This window comes from Megalobrama amblycephala, linkage group LG17, assembly GCF_018812025.1.
Source record: "Megalobrama amblycephala isolate DHTTF-2021 linkage group LG17, ASM1881202v1, whole genome shotgun sequence".
Taxonomy (NCBI): Eukaryota; Metazoa; Chordata; class Actinopteri; order Cypriniformes; family Xenocyprididae; genus Megalobrama; species Megalobrama amblycephala.
In genome coordinates, this window is record NC_063060.1 from 22,094,409 (window position 1) to 22,112,075 (window position 17,667).

The 17,667-nt window shown below is 37.4% G+C and overlaps 1 protein-coding gene across 8 annotated transcripts in view; it reads left to right on the forward strand.

Moving 5' to 3' along the window:
- Positions 1-1,809: 1,809 nt before the first annotated feature.
- Positions 1,810-17,667, forward strand: part of LOC125249942 (zinc finger protein 521) — a 121,421-nt gene continuing 105,563 nt past the window's right edge. For 2 of the 8 annotated variants that reach the window (XM_048162189.1, XM_048162191.1), the window contains exons 1-2: positions 1,970-2,459; positions 10,020-10,076. In XM_048162189.1, coding sequence (XP_048018146.1) covers positions 2,420-2,459; positions 10,020-10,076 — 97 coding nt within the window. In that variant the 5' untranslated portion in view covers positions 1,970-2,419. The other 6 variants (XM_048162195.1, XM_048162196.1, XM_048162193.1 and 3 more) reach the window with 5 other exon arrangements.

Sequence of the window (17,667 nt, forward strand, 5' to 3'; positions counted from 1 at the left end):
AGCTTCAGATTTGGGGAGAGAGTTTGACAGCGTGTTGGGACCATGCACACAGCTCATATTCAATTGAAAGACAACAGAGACCTCTTGACAGAACGAAACCACATACAAAAAATGTTTACATCCTGCAAACACTATGATTGCAACAAAAAAGCAAATCATATCAATCTTGCGTCTTTTGATCACACTTTGTTTGTGCTTTTGTCAGATGGTAAGTGGGGAATTTACTTGGGGGTGATTCCAAATATTTAGAGAGGATTCAACATGTAAAAGCTTTATAAATATAGCGAAAATGATAAATAATACAAAGTATGGAGGTCACAATATGAGAGTACTTGGTGCTAATGAACAACCACAACTGAGGGCCCGTGCTCATCAGACTTTCAGTGCCTGTTTAGAGTCCCAATGCACTAGAAAACATTATCTAGTCTAGTTCCGATACTCATATCTGGTTCCAATACATATCCTAACGGTTATACTAGTTTGGGTGCTGTGTTCTGTGCAGAAGAGTTCTTTGGCACGATTCAAGCATTGTTTAGCACTGCACTTTTTTATATATCTATGCCAGTTTTTTGAAATTCATTTAAACCATTTTAATAAAAAAAAAAAAAAGGAAAAACATATTCTAAAACAGCAAACAATTTGAAAAATATATTGAACAAATACAGAAAACATAGGCTAAGAATAAAACAACAGCAACAGCATAACATAAAATGTGTGCATGTTGAAGGGTTAGCTCACCCAAAAATAAAAAAATAATGTCATTTATTACTCACCCTCATTTCGTTTTCGTTCGTTCCCGTAAGACCTTCGTTAATCTTCGGAACGCAATTAAGATATTTTTGTTGAAATCCGATGGCTCAGTGAGGTCTGCATAGGGAGTAATGACATTTCCTCTCTCAAGATCCATTAATGTACTAAAAACATATTTAAATCAGTTCATGTGAGTACAGTGGTTCAATATTAATAATATAAAGCGAAGAGAATACTTTTGGTGCACCAAAAAAACAAAATAACGACTTATATAGTGATGGCTGATTTCAAAACACTGCTTCAGGAAGATTCGTAGCATTATGAATCAGCGTGTCGAATCAGCGGTTCGGAGCGCCAAAGTCACATGATTTTAGCAGTTTGGCGGTTTGACACGTGATCTGATTCATGATTCGACACGCTGATTCATAACACTCCGAAGCTTCCTGAAGCAGTGTTTTGAAATTGCCCATCACTATATAAGTCGTTATTTTGTTTTTTTGGCGCATTTTTAATTGGCGCAAAATTAATATTGAACCACTGTACTCACATGAACTGATTTAAATGTTTTTGGTACATTAATGGATCTTGAGAGAGGAAATGTCATTGCTGGCTATGCAGGCCTCACTGAGCCATCGGATTAGATCTTACTAAATACAGAAAGTGTTTTCAGGTTTTGTGTGCAGTATGCATCAGATGTTTATTGCAAATTCCCAACCAAAAATTGAGCTCAGTGTGAAAAATCTTTAAACATTTCCATAAAACGATTCAGTAACCCAATGGAGGTTACTTTAATATCCTATTTTAAATGTAATACACAACTGAAAAATGTAAAATGGTTAGCCTATGCGTTCGAATGGCTATATCTGAATGTACATTTCTCACAGAGCCACGTCTATATACGTTGAGTCTTGTCTACCAGAAGGGGGACCAATCCTCCTTCATAAGACGCGACAGAAGTCCAGGGCTCCGGATCCGGAGACTCCATGATCCAGACGCCAGATCTTGCCGACTTCCCGCGGATTTTAATCATGCCTCTCTGTCAGTGTTTGAGAGCAGCAGGCTGACAATGATTTCCTCCGTGATTACGCACAGGGCGCGTCCCCGCGGGGATGGGGCCCCCTCTGGAGCCGTCCTCATGGCTTTGGGGGCCTCGCTTCCATTTTCCATTATTATGTGGACTACCGGAGCGACAGCGCAGAGCGAGACCTCGCAGGTTGGTGATGAGGAGGGAGCTCGCATGTTCCTCTCTGACTCTTTTTTTAAAACTGACTCAGTCCTGATTCTCAGATGAAATGAGAAATTTGACAGTCTCAATTAGTCTTTAGTTCGTGGCATTGTAAGGAAAGAATTATTTTTTAATCGTTTTTCGCTTTATTAGATTTTTTTTCGATCATTTACAACGCGTTTGAGGTCTGTCGTGCGCACTTATAACAGATAAAATCAAACATGTATATGAATTTACAGCGCGATATTAGTAGATGGATATGACATTTTAACTCTTCAGTTGCTCTAAACAGATAGGCTAGACCAACTGGAATTGACCAACACCACTGTGATTTTTACCTCGAATGTACAATGTAATCTCGTGTTAGAGTGAATGAGCTTTATGATCACATATAGAGGAGATAGATATCCTATAGATGTGTGATCTTCAGCGGGTTTCTGTAGGATGTCGCGTCGCAAACAAGCCAAACCAAGAGCTCTGAAAGGTAAGTGATCCTCCTGCATAACGGGGTTTCGAGAAACGAATACAGAATTTTGTAGGATGTCAAAACCTTCCCGTGGTATGCTTGTGTTATACAATACCGTTTTTTCCACAGGCAGCGGCGTGATCACTATTAAAGTGCGCAAATAGGGGTTCGTTTGAATGCGCGAGATTCATGAACAACTATAAAACCCGAAGGTTTGCTTTAAGAACTACTTAATGAATGTGATTATTTACAAAGAGCAGCGGAAAGTAGAAGTCCAAGCCATTCTGTCCTGTGTTTTATGCCTGTGGCTTTCATTGCATAGGCTAGTTCAGGACGAAATGTGGTGTATAAGAGATGATATACGATCTGGATATTAAATTGGCATGCAAGTTTAGAGTGACACATCACGTGACTGGAGTGGCTGAGCTCTACCATGAAAGTGGGTGCTTACCAGGATAAACATTACGACATATCGTTTGACCATATAATATTTCACTAGTACTGTCCTCTTGTTGTTGTGATGTGTTCCAACCTTGCATCTAAGATCTGTTTATGATATTATCACTAAGCCTGAATGTTTGGCAATGTTATTCTTCATATGTCGCAATGGATTTAATAATTTCTGCTTGCAAACAAACTCACACACTGGGGTGAATCAGACATTTTTTTATTTTTAGGTCCCACTTTATATTGAGTGGCCTTAACTACTATGTACTTAGATTTAAATTAATCATTTGATACAATGCACTTATTGTGTACATACATGTTTTTACATTGTACTTATATTTTAAAAACACCTGCATGTAATTACATCTGTAATTAATTTCTGTAATTACATTTATAATTACACTGTTGACCCATCCCTTACACCTTACCCCTACCCTTAATCCTACCCATACCACCAAACCTGTCCCTAACCTTACCAGTATCCCACCTCAATAGCAGCAAAAGGCCACTTAATATAAAGTGGGACCTATTTTTATTTTAAGTTATTGTCATCTCTGTTTATCAGACAGGTATTCTGTTTTATTAAATAATTTTGACATTTTGAATGAGCACTATAAAGTAATGCTGCCCACATTACAGTTTCACAAAGGAGTCAAAGTTGCTGGTACACGTTATGCTTGGACCCACTTTATATTAAGTGTCTTTACTATGTAGGGTAGGATAAGGTAATGGCACACAAGACAAGATAAGATAGGTCTCTGGAAAATAGTGATCTATCAAGTTGAATATTAAAGTTTAGTTTCTATTTGTTAATGAGGGATTTGTGGACACATTCATGTTTTAAATTTTGTTGAGTAATTTTTTTTTTTCATTTGGCAGAATTGGCAAAGGAGACCCCGAGTGGCTTGTTGTTATAGTGTTATTGTATTTAATTGTAAACGTATTGTAATTCATGGGATTATTATTTAAAAATTACATGAGTTAGATGCACATTTCATCTTTGCTATTCATTAAAATCTATAGGCTCGTTGAGTGAAATCAATCAATTTGAATTCACAGTGTTGTTATTATGACATATCTTCAATTAAAATATGGGCAATTAAACATGTATTGTCAATATTCATATGCCTGTATTTAAGTTATAGAATATATTTACCTTTAAGATGAATCTCTTTTATTTGGATTCTGCTTTGTCTGTCATTGGTTATTTAGTTTGTCAAGTAATTGTCAAAACACAATTTTGAATGCAGTTTAATTTGTTAAATGTAATTATTAATGCACATTGTTTTTGAGGGGATTCTTCTCCCATCTTAACCTACTAACAGTTAAAATAATTTGGTCCCACTTTATATTAAGTGGCCTTAACTACTATGTACTTACATTAAAAATAAGTACAATGTACTTACTGGGTTCATATTGAATTGCAAAACAATTTTGATGCTATTGAGGTGGGATACGGGTAAGGTTAGGGATAGGTTTGGTGGTATGGGTAGGTTTAAGGGTAGGGGTAAGGTGTAAAGGATGGGTCAACAGTGTAATTATAAATGTAATTACAGAAATTAACTACAGGTGTAATTACATGCAGGTGTTTTAAAATACAAGTACAATGTAAAAACATGTATGTACACAATAAGTGCATTGTATCAAATTATTAACTTAAATGTAAGTACATAGTAGTTAAAGCCACTTAATATAAAGTGGGACCAATAATTTTATACAGAGACTTTGTTTACATGTTTTTATACTGTACTTTAAAAAAAAATGCCTGTATATGCGTCTACATCCGTAACTGATTAGTTACGGTCAACCCTACTGCTGCTCCTTAACTCAACCTTAAACCTACCCATAGTATGAAACCTATCCTAATCTTACCCGTATCACCTCAATAACAGCAAAATAGTTTGAAAAATAATATGAACACAATAAGTTCATTGTATCAAACACTATATTTTTATGTAACTAGTTAAAGACACCTATTATAAAGTGGGACCTTATATATTGGTTTGATATATTGGATAAAAAAAATCTGTCATATTTTATATTAGGTGCCTTTAACTAGTACATACAGCAAATAAAATAACATTTGTTAGGTGCAGTGTACTTACTGTGTTGATGTTGTATTGCAAAACACTTGTGCTGCTATGAGGTGGATGTGGGTAAAGCTAGGCAAAAGTTTGGTGGTATAGGTAGGTTTAAGGTCAAGGTCATCATAATTATAGATGTAATTACAGAAATCAATTACATTTGTAATTGCATGCAGGTTTTTTTTAATAAGTACAGTGTAAAACATGAATGTAAACAATGAGTGCATAGGATCCTATTATTATTAATGAAATAATAATATTATTAATATATACATACACACATTTGGCACTTTTATTCAATGTCTATATTGTAGCAAATTAGCAATACATACATACCTTGGTAATTTCACCCATATGTTGGAGTTGCTATAGTGCCATGCTCTGCTGTTTGAGCTGTAAAGAGACACTTGCCCAGACTTCTTAATTGCTCTGTTCATAATGAAAAAGCTCTGCAACTGGATGAGTGAAGTGTGTGTAATGAAGGAAAATATGTAGGCCTATAAAAGTGTCAGACCACACCACTAGAGGTGATGGGGGTCACTGAGGTGGGCGTTGAGTGAAGGTGTTGGTGTTCCGGTGTGTAAAACCCTGCCTTGTCATGGAGACAGAAGATAGATTAAATACAGTATGAGCTGTGTGTTCGATTTTGAGGAAGAGATTTCATATATATATATATATATATATATATATATATATATATATATAATAAGGATGACAGCGTTATTGCTTAAGGGAATGAATGTCCACAGGCCAAAGACATACATCATATACATCATCTGCTCGTATGCAAACACTTTCTTCTTTCATGCTGACATTTACTCAGAGCTGATATAAATCTGCATTACACACACACATGCACACACTCACACACACACACCACACACTCACACAAACATAGGTTTTCATGTTTTATGGGGACTTTCCAGATAATGGAGATAATTATCTTTATACTGTACACACTGTATATTCTATCCACTAAACATAACTCTACCCCTAAACCTATCCATCACAGAAAACTTTCTGCTTTTTTACATTTTCAAAAAACATAACTTATATTATTTATAAAGTTTTCCACATGGCGACCAAAAAATGTCAAGAAAGGACAAGAATTTAAAAAAATTAACATCTTTGTGAGGATACACACACACACACACACACACACACACACACACACACACACACACACACACACACACACACACACACACACACACACACACACACACACACACTGTCTGTCTTTCACTGTGGTTTGCAGCATTTGCTGTGATATATTCCTCTCTGATTGCCATAAATGAGAGTGTCTTTATTTTATTCGTCTGCTTTACACATATTTCCCTTATAAATTATTAAATGCATACATTGTATACATAAGGAATAATCCACGGCCAGGTGTGCATTACACGATTTAGAAAGAAACAACGCAAAGTGCATTAAAATCATGTAATGCAACATTGGCAAGTTAAAGCTGACATTGATGTTTGCAGTCCAAAATTTGACTTTTATTTTGGTTATTTCCATGAGTTATGACTAACATTCTGCTAGGGTTCGTGTAAGGGGGTAAAATATACAGTTTGTATAGTATGAAACCCATTACATCCATGTAGAATCCCTTTAAACCTCATACACCAGTTTGAGTGTGTGTGTGTGTGTGTGTGTGAGTGTGTGCTTCAATGAAAGCAGCGCATTAATATAGAACAGCGATTAAACTGACTGGAACTACCTGTGCATTAAATGATTTGAACACACCTTTAAGCCAATCAGAATCGAGTTTTCAGACAGACCTTCTTATAAATTATATTAAAACTCTGCATGATTAGTTTTATGTATTAGCAATATAGAATTTTTGTATTGTTTTTTTATGCACATTTAGAATGTAGATTTAGATTTTTAGATTTTTTTTTGTCTATTGTGCATAAAAAGGTGTGCCGATGTGATTGGAACACGTGCAGAGATACATCTTTCTGATTTATTTACTGGCGTTGTCTAACTTACATTCTTCAATATTGTGTTGTGTGTTAAGTTTCTTTACCATTTTCCATTGGATGATACAACAATGCTATTTTAGGCATTCCAGTTGACATACATAGAGAATGTTTATAGATGCAGTTTTACTGTTAGTGGTCCGTGATGAAGAGCTCATTAACTTTTGATGTTACATTAAAATATAATGATTATCATTATCATTAGGAAGCATAAAAAGTCATTAAACAGGGTTGTCACTGTCCTTATTGTGCCTATTGAGTAATGACTTTCTGCTTAACTTCAATGGTCTATGGTATATGGCTACTGGTAAGAAAATATGAGCTTGATTCCTGTTGCAGTTCATACAGACAGTATTTGAGACGCTACTATAAGTTGCTGTTTGAACAGGACATTTCGAGACTCAGACATGGAAGTAAATGTGGTTGTCAATCCCAAAAACTGATAGTAGCCAAGTAAATAGAGATCATGTTTTTTGTTTGTTTTGTTTTTTAAATGTATTCTAGTACAAATGAACAATTACTTATTGTTTTACCCAACATTTTCATGCAATATCCCAAAATTGACTTGTGCAGAAATGCTATGTGACTCTTTAAAGAATGTTTCTGCCATGTCTCCGCTAATTTACACATATAACCTAGTGTGCTTGCATAATTGAATATTTATGTATTTTTGAGTAGTGTGTAACTTTATTGAATCACAGTGCATTGCATTCTTAATATTTTAAATGGATTATTGACTGAAATTAATGATTCATGAATTAAAAGTCAAGATAGATGCAGTTAAAGGATTAATTGATTATTTGAGAAAACTATTGCCTCATTACACCTCTAGAAGTAATGATAAATTGCTGGATTTTTCCTGTCATTTTATAATACAGTTTGTGCTGACAGGTCTAGAAGGTATCACTTTCTTACAGTGATAAAATAGTGTTCACGTTTAGGTTAAATGAACATAAAGGTACGCTAAATAACTTTTTTGTTCAAAATCAACAAAATACAAATAATCAAATAATCAAATAATAATTAAATTTAAATATTTAAATATAGAGTCAATACATCATGAATCCTTCCTCTAAAACATTTTGTCTTACCTTGATTCTACTATGGTAAGAGTATTATAAGTGTTTATATTTTAGACCTGTCGGGATGGTTTTCACAGGAAATTGCGTACATATGTCACTCGCACGTGCATCTGGTCATATCTGTCAACAGAGAAAAATTGCTCCGGCTACTTTGACACTTGTCTGGTGTGGGAGTGGCATAGGTTAGTTGTTACATTGAGCAAAAAAAGGTTGACATGGAGTGGCTAAATCTTGAACCTCCAGGGAATCACCCGTTTTAAACAAGGCCGAACAGAGGAGAGTCTTTTGGCAAAAAGGCTACGTTCAGACTGACCAAATCAAATCTAAAAGTCACTGCAGAAACAAGGTTGTGTTGTTGCAAAGTCCCAGACGAGTAGAAAATGACAATATAACAGAGATATGTTTTGAAACCGGTGGAGATGACAGCATGGAATAAAACCACGCATACCTGCTTCCTATGTTTCTTCTACTGTCTTATAAGATTCAGTAGTCCAGTGAGGTGGCTACACATTGTGTTGTTATAAATAAGACAACATCCCTATTGCAAACCCCTCCATGTTGTGGTTGCTGTTGTTGTTTTTGACTTATCCCTACGAACGCAACGCCATTGCCACAACTGACAGTGTGAACAGAGCCAAAGAGAATGTGACCGAGCTTGTAATAAAACAAGAATCAACATTAGCTTGGCTTTTCAGAGATGGCAAGAACTGAGGCATTTGAAATGTTGTAAAAGCAACGTGTAAATGATGGCTTTTATTACTCAACAGGTAAGTATATGTAGCTTTCTAACAGAAGTAATTGTAAAGCATTATCTATTATGAAGTGTTGTTTCTTTATGGTTGTTGTAGCGCTGTGCTGGAATTTATCAAGGAAATACCGTGTCTATTAATGGGTATAGCTACAGTAATGTCTTCAGCTAGTCAGCTTGAGATCCTTTCCATCTAAAATGGTTATATCTCTTAAGCCGAGTAGTGAATGTTTTATAAGCAATAGGATAACCTTTCTCTCTTTTAGTTATGGGAAAGAAACATATTCATCTGTACAGAGCTGAAACACAAACAAAACAATGTTGTTTCGCAAAATGCATGACACTGCTTTCCTTAAAGCTAAATTAAGGAACACGCTTAATACTGAAAGATCTTGGATGCAAAAGTAGTTTGAAATAAGGCTGAGTCTTTCAGTCTGAAATATACTGCCAGATTCTTCTGTATACTCTACAGGAAGACCGAATGGCAAGTAACTAAGTTAAATTATGTTTTTGCATTTAGATGAACTTTGTTTTGGATCATTTGTTCGATGCATCTTTGTGCTTGACCAGAAAGCCTTCCTTTTGCTTTCTATTGTGTCAAATGGAGGACTTCTTTTTAAAGGTGCTTTTCAAAGCAGCGTTCTGCACTGTCAGTCAGTGCCAGCGACCAGCGGGGAGGTCTCGTCAGGCGTCCCTTTCCTCTGTGCCAGGAAATGAAAGTGCAGATAGTGGAGGTATAATGGAGACCGCAGGGGTAGAGATGAAGTCTCCTCCCAGAAAGCTTCATTTCTCATGAAGCAGGTGGGAGTCTTTGTTCTCCTCCTGCTAATAAAATCCATTTAGTTCCGTACACCTGGCATACAGGAGGAACATCTCCTGTTTAATGGGTAGAGAATGAGGCTGTAATGAAATGGCAGAGACATTTTGAAGCACAAACTCTGTCGATGAAAGACATTGGTACTGGTAAAAAGCAAAAAAAAGTTGTTTTAGGTCTGTGTGTGTAGGCTACAATGTTCTCTGAAAAGGTGCCATTTGTATAGGAAAATGTAAGGATTTTTTTTTTTAGAAATCATATCAACCAAAATACGGTAACCATCATAGACATTGGGGAAGCACCACAGGGGGTTGCGTGCCCATCGATATTAATGGTCAACAAATATGGATTTTTCTGCTTTCTGCTATGGGCTTTAAAGGACATCAGCTAATAGTCAAATTCTCTTTCTTTGTGACAGTAGAAGACAATGTGACAGAAGAGCAACAGAGCCACAGGCAGTCTGCTATTTTAAACGGTAATGTTTTATTCTGTTCTTTCAGCATTGAAAAAATCTGTGTATTTGTAAAATCAATGTGGTGAGTGATTTACAGTAGTTTAAAGCATCTAAATCAGCTGATGTAAAGGTAAGCAACACGTTAAACTGTCATAGAACTTCCACACAAGACACTTCAAAGAAATACAAGGAATCTACAAGGTTCCACTAAGGCTAAATAGTCAATGACCCAGTTGCTGGTCAAAAAAAAGAAAAGGAAAGTAAATAAAATAATAATAAAAAAATCCATGTGTAAGAATTGTGCAGTTTTAAATGCTAATAATATAATAATAATAATAATATTACTTATAATAAAAATGCTAATAATAAGTCAAGAAACATGACATTTTAAATGACCAATGTTGGATATCATTTTATAATATTTCTCCCACAAAGCTGTCATATTGAAAAATGTAAAAAAGTAAAAAAAAAAGTTAAATATTGATGCATATTAAAAAAGTTAAATATTGATGCAAATGAATAATTATTAAAAGCCTTCAAACATTTTTTAAGAATAGAGAGGAAGAAAAAAGAAACCCATTACAAGCAATAGACAGAAAAGTGCTCAAAGGTTGTCAGTACATTAACTTTAGATTAAATTAGATAGATTAAAGCTACTAGTTATCCAGACAAGAACAGTCAGTATTTTTCTCTTCTTATTAGTTCTGTTTGATTATTATTAACAACATAACTGAATATTTATACTTTGAATGTTGAAGCGCATATCTGTGTGTATTTTCAGCCAATATTGACCTTTTCATTTGAAAAGTGGTGATGAATATGCGACTGAAGCTACCAGCAGTAGTTGTTAAGGGGGTGGGGGGTTGGGGGGTGGTATCACACACAGTTTCTGCCAATCTCATGTTAATCTTACCTATAGAATATAGAGTATACTACCTATAGAGTAGTAGTGCATCCTTCATATCTCCAAAAAGTCTTTAGTTTAATCATATTTATAAAAGATACATACGCTGAACCGAGTATTTCCGAAAACAGCCGAGCGCTTGGAGGCGTATCCTGTAAGTGGAGCTAGAGTCACGAGAACGTGCAGCTTTTGTGTAGAGATCGTCTGCAAGCTATCAATGGTCAGCTAAACAACTGTATTTCACGAGTTTACACGTACATGAAATAAAAAAAAAAGTAATTTGTATAGTAATTATGCATATATATGGCATGCTGTCTGGGGGAGGGCTCCGAGCTTGCAATTTGGCCCGAACCCAGAGTACTCCCCCTCCTTAACTGGGATAGAAACCAGCCAAGAGTGAGGTGATGGGGTGGTGGAGGGATGCTGTGAAACTCATGGGAGAGAGGTGAGAGACGGCTTATATACCGGCTTCCTCTTGCACTGATTGGTTGATTTACCTGAACGTGCGCCTCCCGAATTTAGTTAAATAAAACTTAATTTAAACACACAGTACACCATCGCATTATCCATGGATAACTTTTGAATCACTATATTGAATGTAGCGTATGAATGATGAATAATGAATTTATTAATTCACTACGTTCGTGTTGTTTACATTATATGCACTTAGGCGCCTATTGCCAACAAAACAGACATTTGAAGCAGTTTTACTCACCACTTGCGGTTCTGACTCATAACCGGGATCATTATCGTTGTGACCACTCCATCTTTCAGTTTCAAGCAATCTGTAAACCCAGCGTGGAACTGGGCCTTGTTTATAAAACCATAAGCGCCAATCCTGAGGGCTCAAGCAGCCACAGAAAAACAGATATTCTCCATTAATTTTAACCAATAAAAAAGTGATTGTAACTATCAGTTTCTATGGTTATTTTAATAACAGATATCGAGAGCGCATCAATGCCAAAACAACCAAAAACACACTTCTTTGGTGACATTTTTGATTTCATGCAGTCCTGTGACCTGTGCAGCGCCGCCGACGACTTACGTAAAGCCAAACGCGCGTTGATGGACATGCTTTTGCTCTCTCGCTCTGGTCGACGTGCGTGCGTGAGCCCTTCCGGGAGAAGTGCCCGTACAAGGAATTATGCCCCCGTTGACGTCACTCAGGTCGATACTCGAAAAAAAATCCGAAACCTGTGACGATTTGGAAGAAAATTTTTGGAACAGAAATACTCCGTCATACGTCCAACTCATGTTTTAAAACTTTTTAACAGTGCAAATAAGTCAGAATACATGAAATAGCATTATACCCCCTTTTAAATGTATCAGCACTTAACAATTACTGAATTTTAATGTAATGAATTTCACTAGCTCATAAAGTTTAGATATAAGATTCCAGCTCTTTAAAAATGTCTCCCAGAGATCATCATCACTTTTCAAATATCCGTTATGTGGACACATTATGGCTTAATGTGTCCCTGCCCTTATTTTTCTATGTGCTATGAAAGCCAACCCAGCTGGATAATGTATATATGAATCTGATTTGCACATGGTAGTGCAGCAGAGCTCTTTGTGCTGGCATATGGATGTGTAGGAGTGGATGTGAGTTGTGGTGGTTTAGTAGATGGATGCCTCCTGTCATGGATGTGGCGTTCAGCGGCGGTGAGCAGTAATCAGGTCATGAGTGAGTCCAGCGGATCTGCTGCTTCATTTGTCTCATGTAAAGGTCAGCTCTCATGTGTGTTTATTTTAAAGCTCATATGGATGATGCTACCTGGAGCCTGTCAGCCGTTGCCACACCAGTGGCGCTGGTGTGAAGACATAAATACAGTGCAACGGATGATAAAATATCTGGTATTTCAGGCCAAAGAAATGGTCAAACTGTGATATTTCATGTTTGAGAGTTGTTTCTTTTAGATATTCAGTCTCATCTGAAAGAAAACTGAATTTACACAAATGAACAAATGCTTCACAAGTTTACAACCCCAAGCTCTTAATACACTGTGTTGCCATTATGATCCCTGTTATTACGTTAAAATTATTAACATCTTGCATATTCTGCAAGGGACATATATAAACTTATGAGAAGAACTGTAAGTGTCAGCAAAAAGGAGAAATTTACAGAAATAACTTTGGGCTCAAGCTGTTAGAATTGCTGTTAGAATTTTCAGTTTAAACAATATGCAGTTTCAGAATAAAATATAATCACAGTTTCCCAGCTTGACATGCTTTCAATGTGTTGTTCAATGTATACAGTATGTATGTTAGTACAATTTGATAAACATGGGTAGTGCGCAAGTACAACTTTAAAGTCACCATGAAATCAAAATTGACAAATCTTGTTTTTTTTTTTAATTAAATTTTGCAGTGTTTATTGTAAAAGATTTATCCGTACACATATATATATATTTTTAAATTCATGTTCCTCGCAATGTTAAATCAAAATAACTTCCCCTCCCTCTTGCAGCGACATCTCTTTTCTTCTCTAATTACGTGTTTACTGCCGTGAGGGCGGGTCAACCTGTCACTCACACGAGATCCACCAATAGCAAACCACAACCATCAAACCATCCAATTAATTCCCATGGACAAAATCAAGCCCCACCCAACATTTCACTCGGATATACATTGAAATATGGAAAAAAAGACTATCACAACTTCCACTCCATGCTGCATGACTTTTAAATTATTGCAGTCTTGTTGTGTGAAACTTTCTGTAATCCCATGTCTTCCCTCACATTTATAACCAAAGCAATGTCAGCAAAGTGAGCAAATGTAAGCAAAGTAAAGAAAACAACAGAAGCAAATCACTTTAAGGAGGGAGACAGCAGCATCATTAACTGGCTCCACACAGTTTTATGTGTCTTCGTAAGTGACTGAAACAGATAAATTATGGATACAGAAGTAAAGTATGCCATTCTTCTCATAAAAAGTATCCCTTTCAAAAAGTATTCATTTATGTTCAATTGCAGTGCAATATCATATTCATGACCTGATTCTGCTCCATCAGGTCACATACTTTATTTTATTCATGACAGACTCATAAAGCAATGGATGTTGTTCACGTCATCTATGGAAACTTATATAAAAATAAAATTGTGTGAAAAGTAATTTCCTCCTAGTCATCCTAGCATTGGGAGAAAAAGACCTCTGGTGCTGCACCAGATGTCATTGAGCTGACTGAAGCAAAATGCAGAAGCGTACATGGAGTTTGGTGATAATGTGCAGTAAGCAACAGTATATGAATGAATTGTCATTAAAGTAATGCTGCTGTTCTTATGTTGTATTGCTGGGATCAGTGTCTTCAGCCATCTCATTACAACCACATGTATCTCTCTCGCTGTCTCTCTATCTGTCTATTATAAAAATGTGTTTTTTTACTGCTCTGCCCTTGCTATTCTTTGGACGAGAATATGAGTCGAGGAGTGCATTAGACTGTGTGTGTGTGTGTTAGAGAGCTAGGACAGATTAGAGAGAGAAGATCGATATACAGAATGAACTTGTGCTGCTGGAGGAAGTAGAGAAAGGAGGAAAAAGAGAAATCACTTATTCATGGCATTTGCTGTATTGATAAAGCAGCATGCACTTTTCAAGGTCTGTCTGTTCACATATAGGCTACTTCTCTGGAATATATATTTGCATTTTATATTTTCAATATAAATTTCCATTATATCATTTATATTTACATAGTGTATGTTAATTGCTTGAAAAGAAGGTTGTGAAGTGTGAATTACACGCTATAAAAGGAGAACTAAGGAGATTGTCTAATTACTTTATTATGTTTTATTAAGTTCAGAAATGCTCACTTTGTATAGTACCCTTTCCTGCTTTGTGTGGTGGCTCGTGTATTCTAGGCGAGCGTTCAAATCCTCAAATGCTCTGTTATTGATCTGTCTCACTGCAGTGCACATCAATGACTGCATCTCTAGAGAATCTCTTGCACAAGGATTGTTAAAGTTCAATCTTAAAATAACAGATCAGGTGCAGGTCATCTTTCATTGAGTTCATTCATTCGATTTGCTTATGCTTGACTTGTCATCTTGGTAAATAATGTTAATGTTATGTAGTATGAACTTTTACAACATCTTTAGTGTGATGATGCAATGTGGTCTCATGAATATTTGTATATATTTTACATAAAATGTGGTTCTACCACATGTACATTTACTTGCATTACTTACACACTAAAATGTACAATATTGTATGACACCATCTAAAATGTAAATAATTTACAATTAATGATTATTTTATTAATGGAATTAATCATTTGACTTCTGGTGACAGTTTATTTTAAAGTATTACATAATTTTGAAAACCAATTAAAATCTTCAAATTAATCGTATTTCTGTAATTGTTTAACAATTATTTAGCATGTCATATGTATTCAGTTTGCCGTTTCCACAATTCCCCTCTACAGCCCCAGTATTGCCCACCAAACCCTGCCGTACTACACCTATGTGGTGGGCAGAGCATATATGGTGGCAGGTCAGGCTGATGCATGTCTGCAAACTAAAAAAAAGAAAAAAAAAAAAGAAAGGCCAACCTATTAAGGGACCTCTGTATTGAACAGGTTAATCCCTCTCCACGCTTGATTCCAAGGGGCAGCCCCAGCCGTCAACCCCGAACTCCAAGTCAGCAAATGAGGCAGCAGCAAATGAGTGGTTGCCTCCCCTCCCCCTCCCCTCCCCTCCCCCTCCCCATCTGACAGCCTGGGGGTCAAAGAAACACTCTCACCCAAGGCCTTCCAGAAAGAAAACAGAAATCAATGCTCCTTCCTGACGCCTCTTGCACTTCGGGACACAATGGTTTCCAGTGAACGTTCCCGAGGTTCTCTTTTAGGGGCCTAGCGTTATCTCCCTGCACCTTTACAAAATGTATGGATGCAGCACTGGCTCTGTGAGACTCCAGGACATTTGTATTCTCAATTACATAGACGACTGGCTCATTTTGGCCCAGTCGGAAGAGAGGGCAGTTCGGCATTGAGACGTCGTTCTTCACCATATAATGTGCTTGTGGTTGCTCTATGCCAAGAAAAGCTCACTATCTCCCCAGCAGAGAACTACATTTCTGGGGGTAGTGTGGGACTCGACTACAATTGTCTCTCTGCCGGTCTTTCCCAGTTCAAGTCTGCGTGACGACCAGTCGCCTTCCATGCACCACTAAGTGGTGGACCTCTGGGGTAGCATTACCTGGTAATTTGATTCTTCATGGCATTATGAGGATGAGGCCTGCAGCTCAAGTTAGATTCCTGGCAGGGGGATCTAGCCATGACTTTAGAAGAGTTGTCCCTGGCACTCTTCTGAGCTTTGGCCTTGGCTTATATTCATACAGGCCTTCATCCTCTTCTTGTGTTAGCGGACCAAGAGAAACTACATCTACTTTGTACGACTGCTCAGCGAGAAAGACTGACCAGTTTTTGGTATGCTTCAGGACATCTAAGAGGGCTGCCCGGCTACCAAACTGACAAGCAGCAGGTGGATTTCAGAGGCAATTTCTGGTCTCGAGGCACACTGTCTGCCCTTGCCAGTAAGCCATTTCCACCCTAAGTATGGCAACAAGACCTTTGTTGTGAGGTTTTATAGACTGGACCTGCTGGTTATGCAGGGGTCTTAAGTGCTCTTGTCCTGAGCTGTGCCTGAACAGTTTCACACCAGGACAGGTATTTGTCAGTATGTCAAAATGGATATTTCTTTCCCCAAAGTGTTGTCATCTCGGGTTATGACTGTAAACCTTGTTCCCTGAGAAGGGAACAAGACACTGTGTCCCTTTGCCATACTTCCTGCATGCCTGTGAGCGGCTTGCTTCAGGCTATCAAAAGCTGACGTTACTGTGTTGCCAGCTTCCCTTTGTAGTTTCCGTGTTACACCATCATGCATCACAAGGTGATGCAGCACCAATCAAGATTGGACTAGTTGCACACGTGCTTCAGACACAGTCATGCTAAAGGCTTTCCCCAAAGTGTCGACATGCGCCGCAGCGTCTCGTTCCCTTCTCAGGGAACAAGGGTTACAGTCATAATCCAAGACGTTTTTAGCCAATGATTCAATATCAGTCTGGACAGGTTTGAGAAACATCACCAAGTACAAGACACCACCCACATGATCTGTGGAGAATCAACAACTGGATGACAATCTGAATGCGTTTTAACTGCGGATTTGAAAAGCCCAGTCTCACGCCCCACACCCACTCTGATCTACACTTAATGGACCCACCTTCTCCTCCTGTAACCCCCCTCCCTCCTCTTCCTGCCATCCAACCTGCATTTAGGGTGTGTGTGGAGGACGTGAGTTAAAAAAACAGAAGACTAGGAAATCTTCAGGCCCAGACAGTGTTTCACCTGCCTGTTTAAATGTATGCGATGACCTGGCCCCTATCTTCACACAGATCTTTAACAGATCACTGGAGCAGTGTAAAGTTCCCTGCTGCTTCAAATGCTCCACTATCCTAGATTCAAAATCTGATTCAGATTCAAAATCATTGGACTTAATGACCTGTCACATCTGTGGTCATAAAGTCATTTGGAAGACTGGTGTTTGCCTCCCTAAAGGACATCACTCGACCCTTGCTGGATCCCCTTCAGTTTGCCTACAGAGCAAACAGGTCTGTGGAGGATGCAGTCAACATGGGACTGCATTATATCCTGCAACATCACGGCAGACCTGAGACTTACGCATAGATCTTATTTGTGTACTTTAGTTTGGCTTTCAA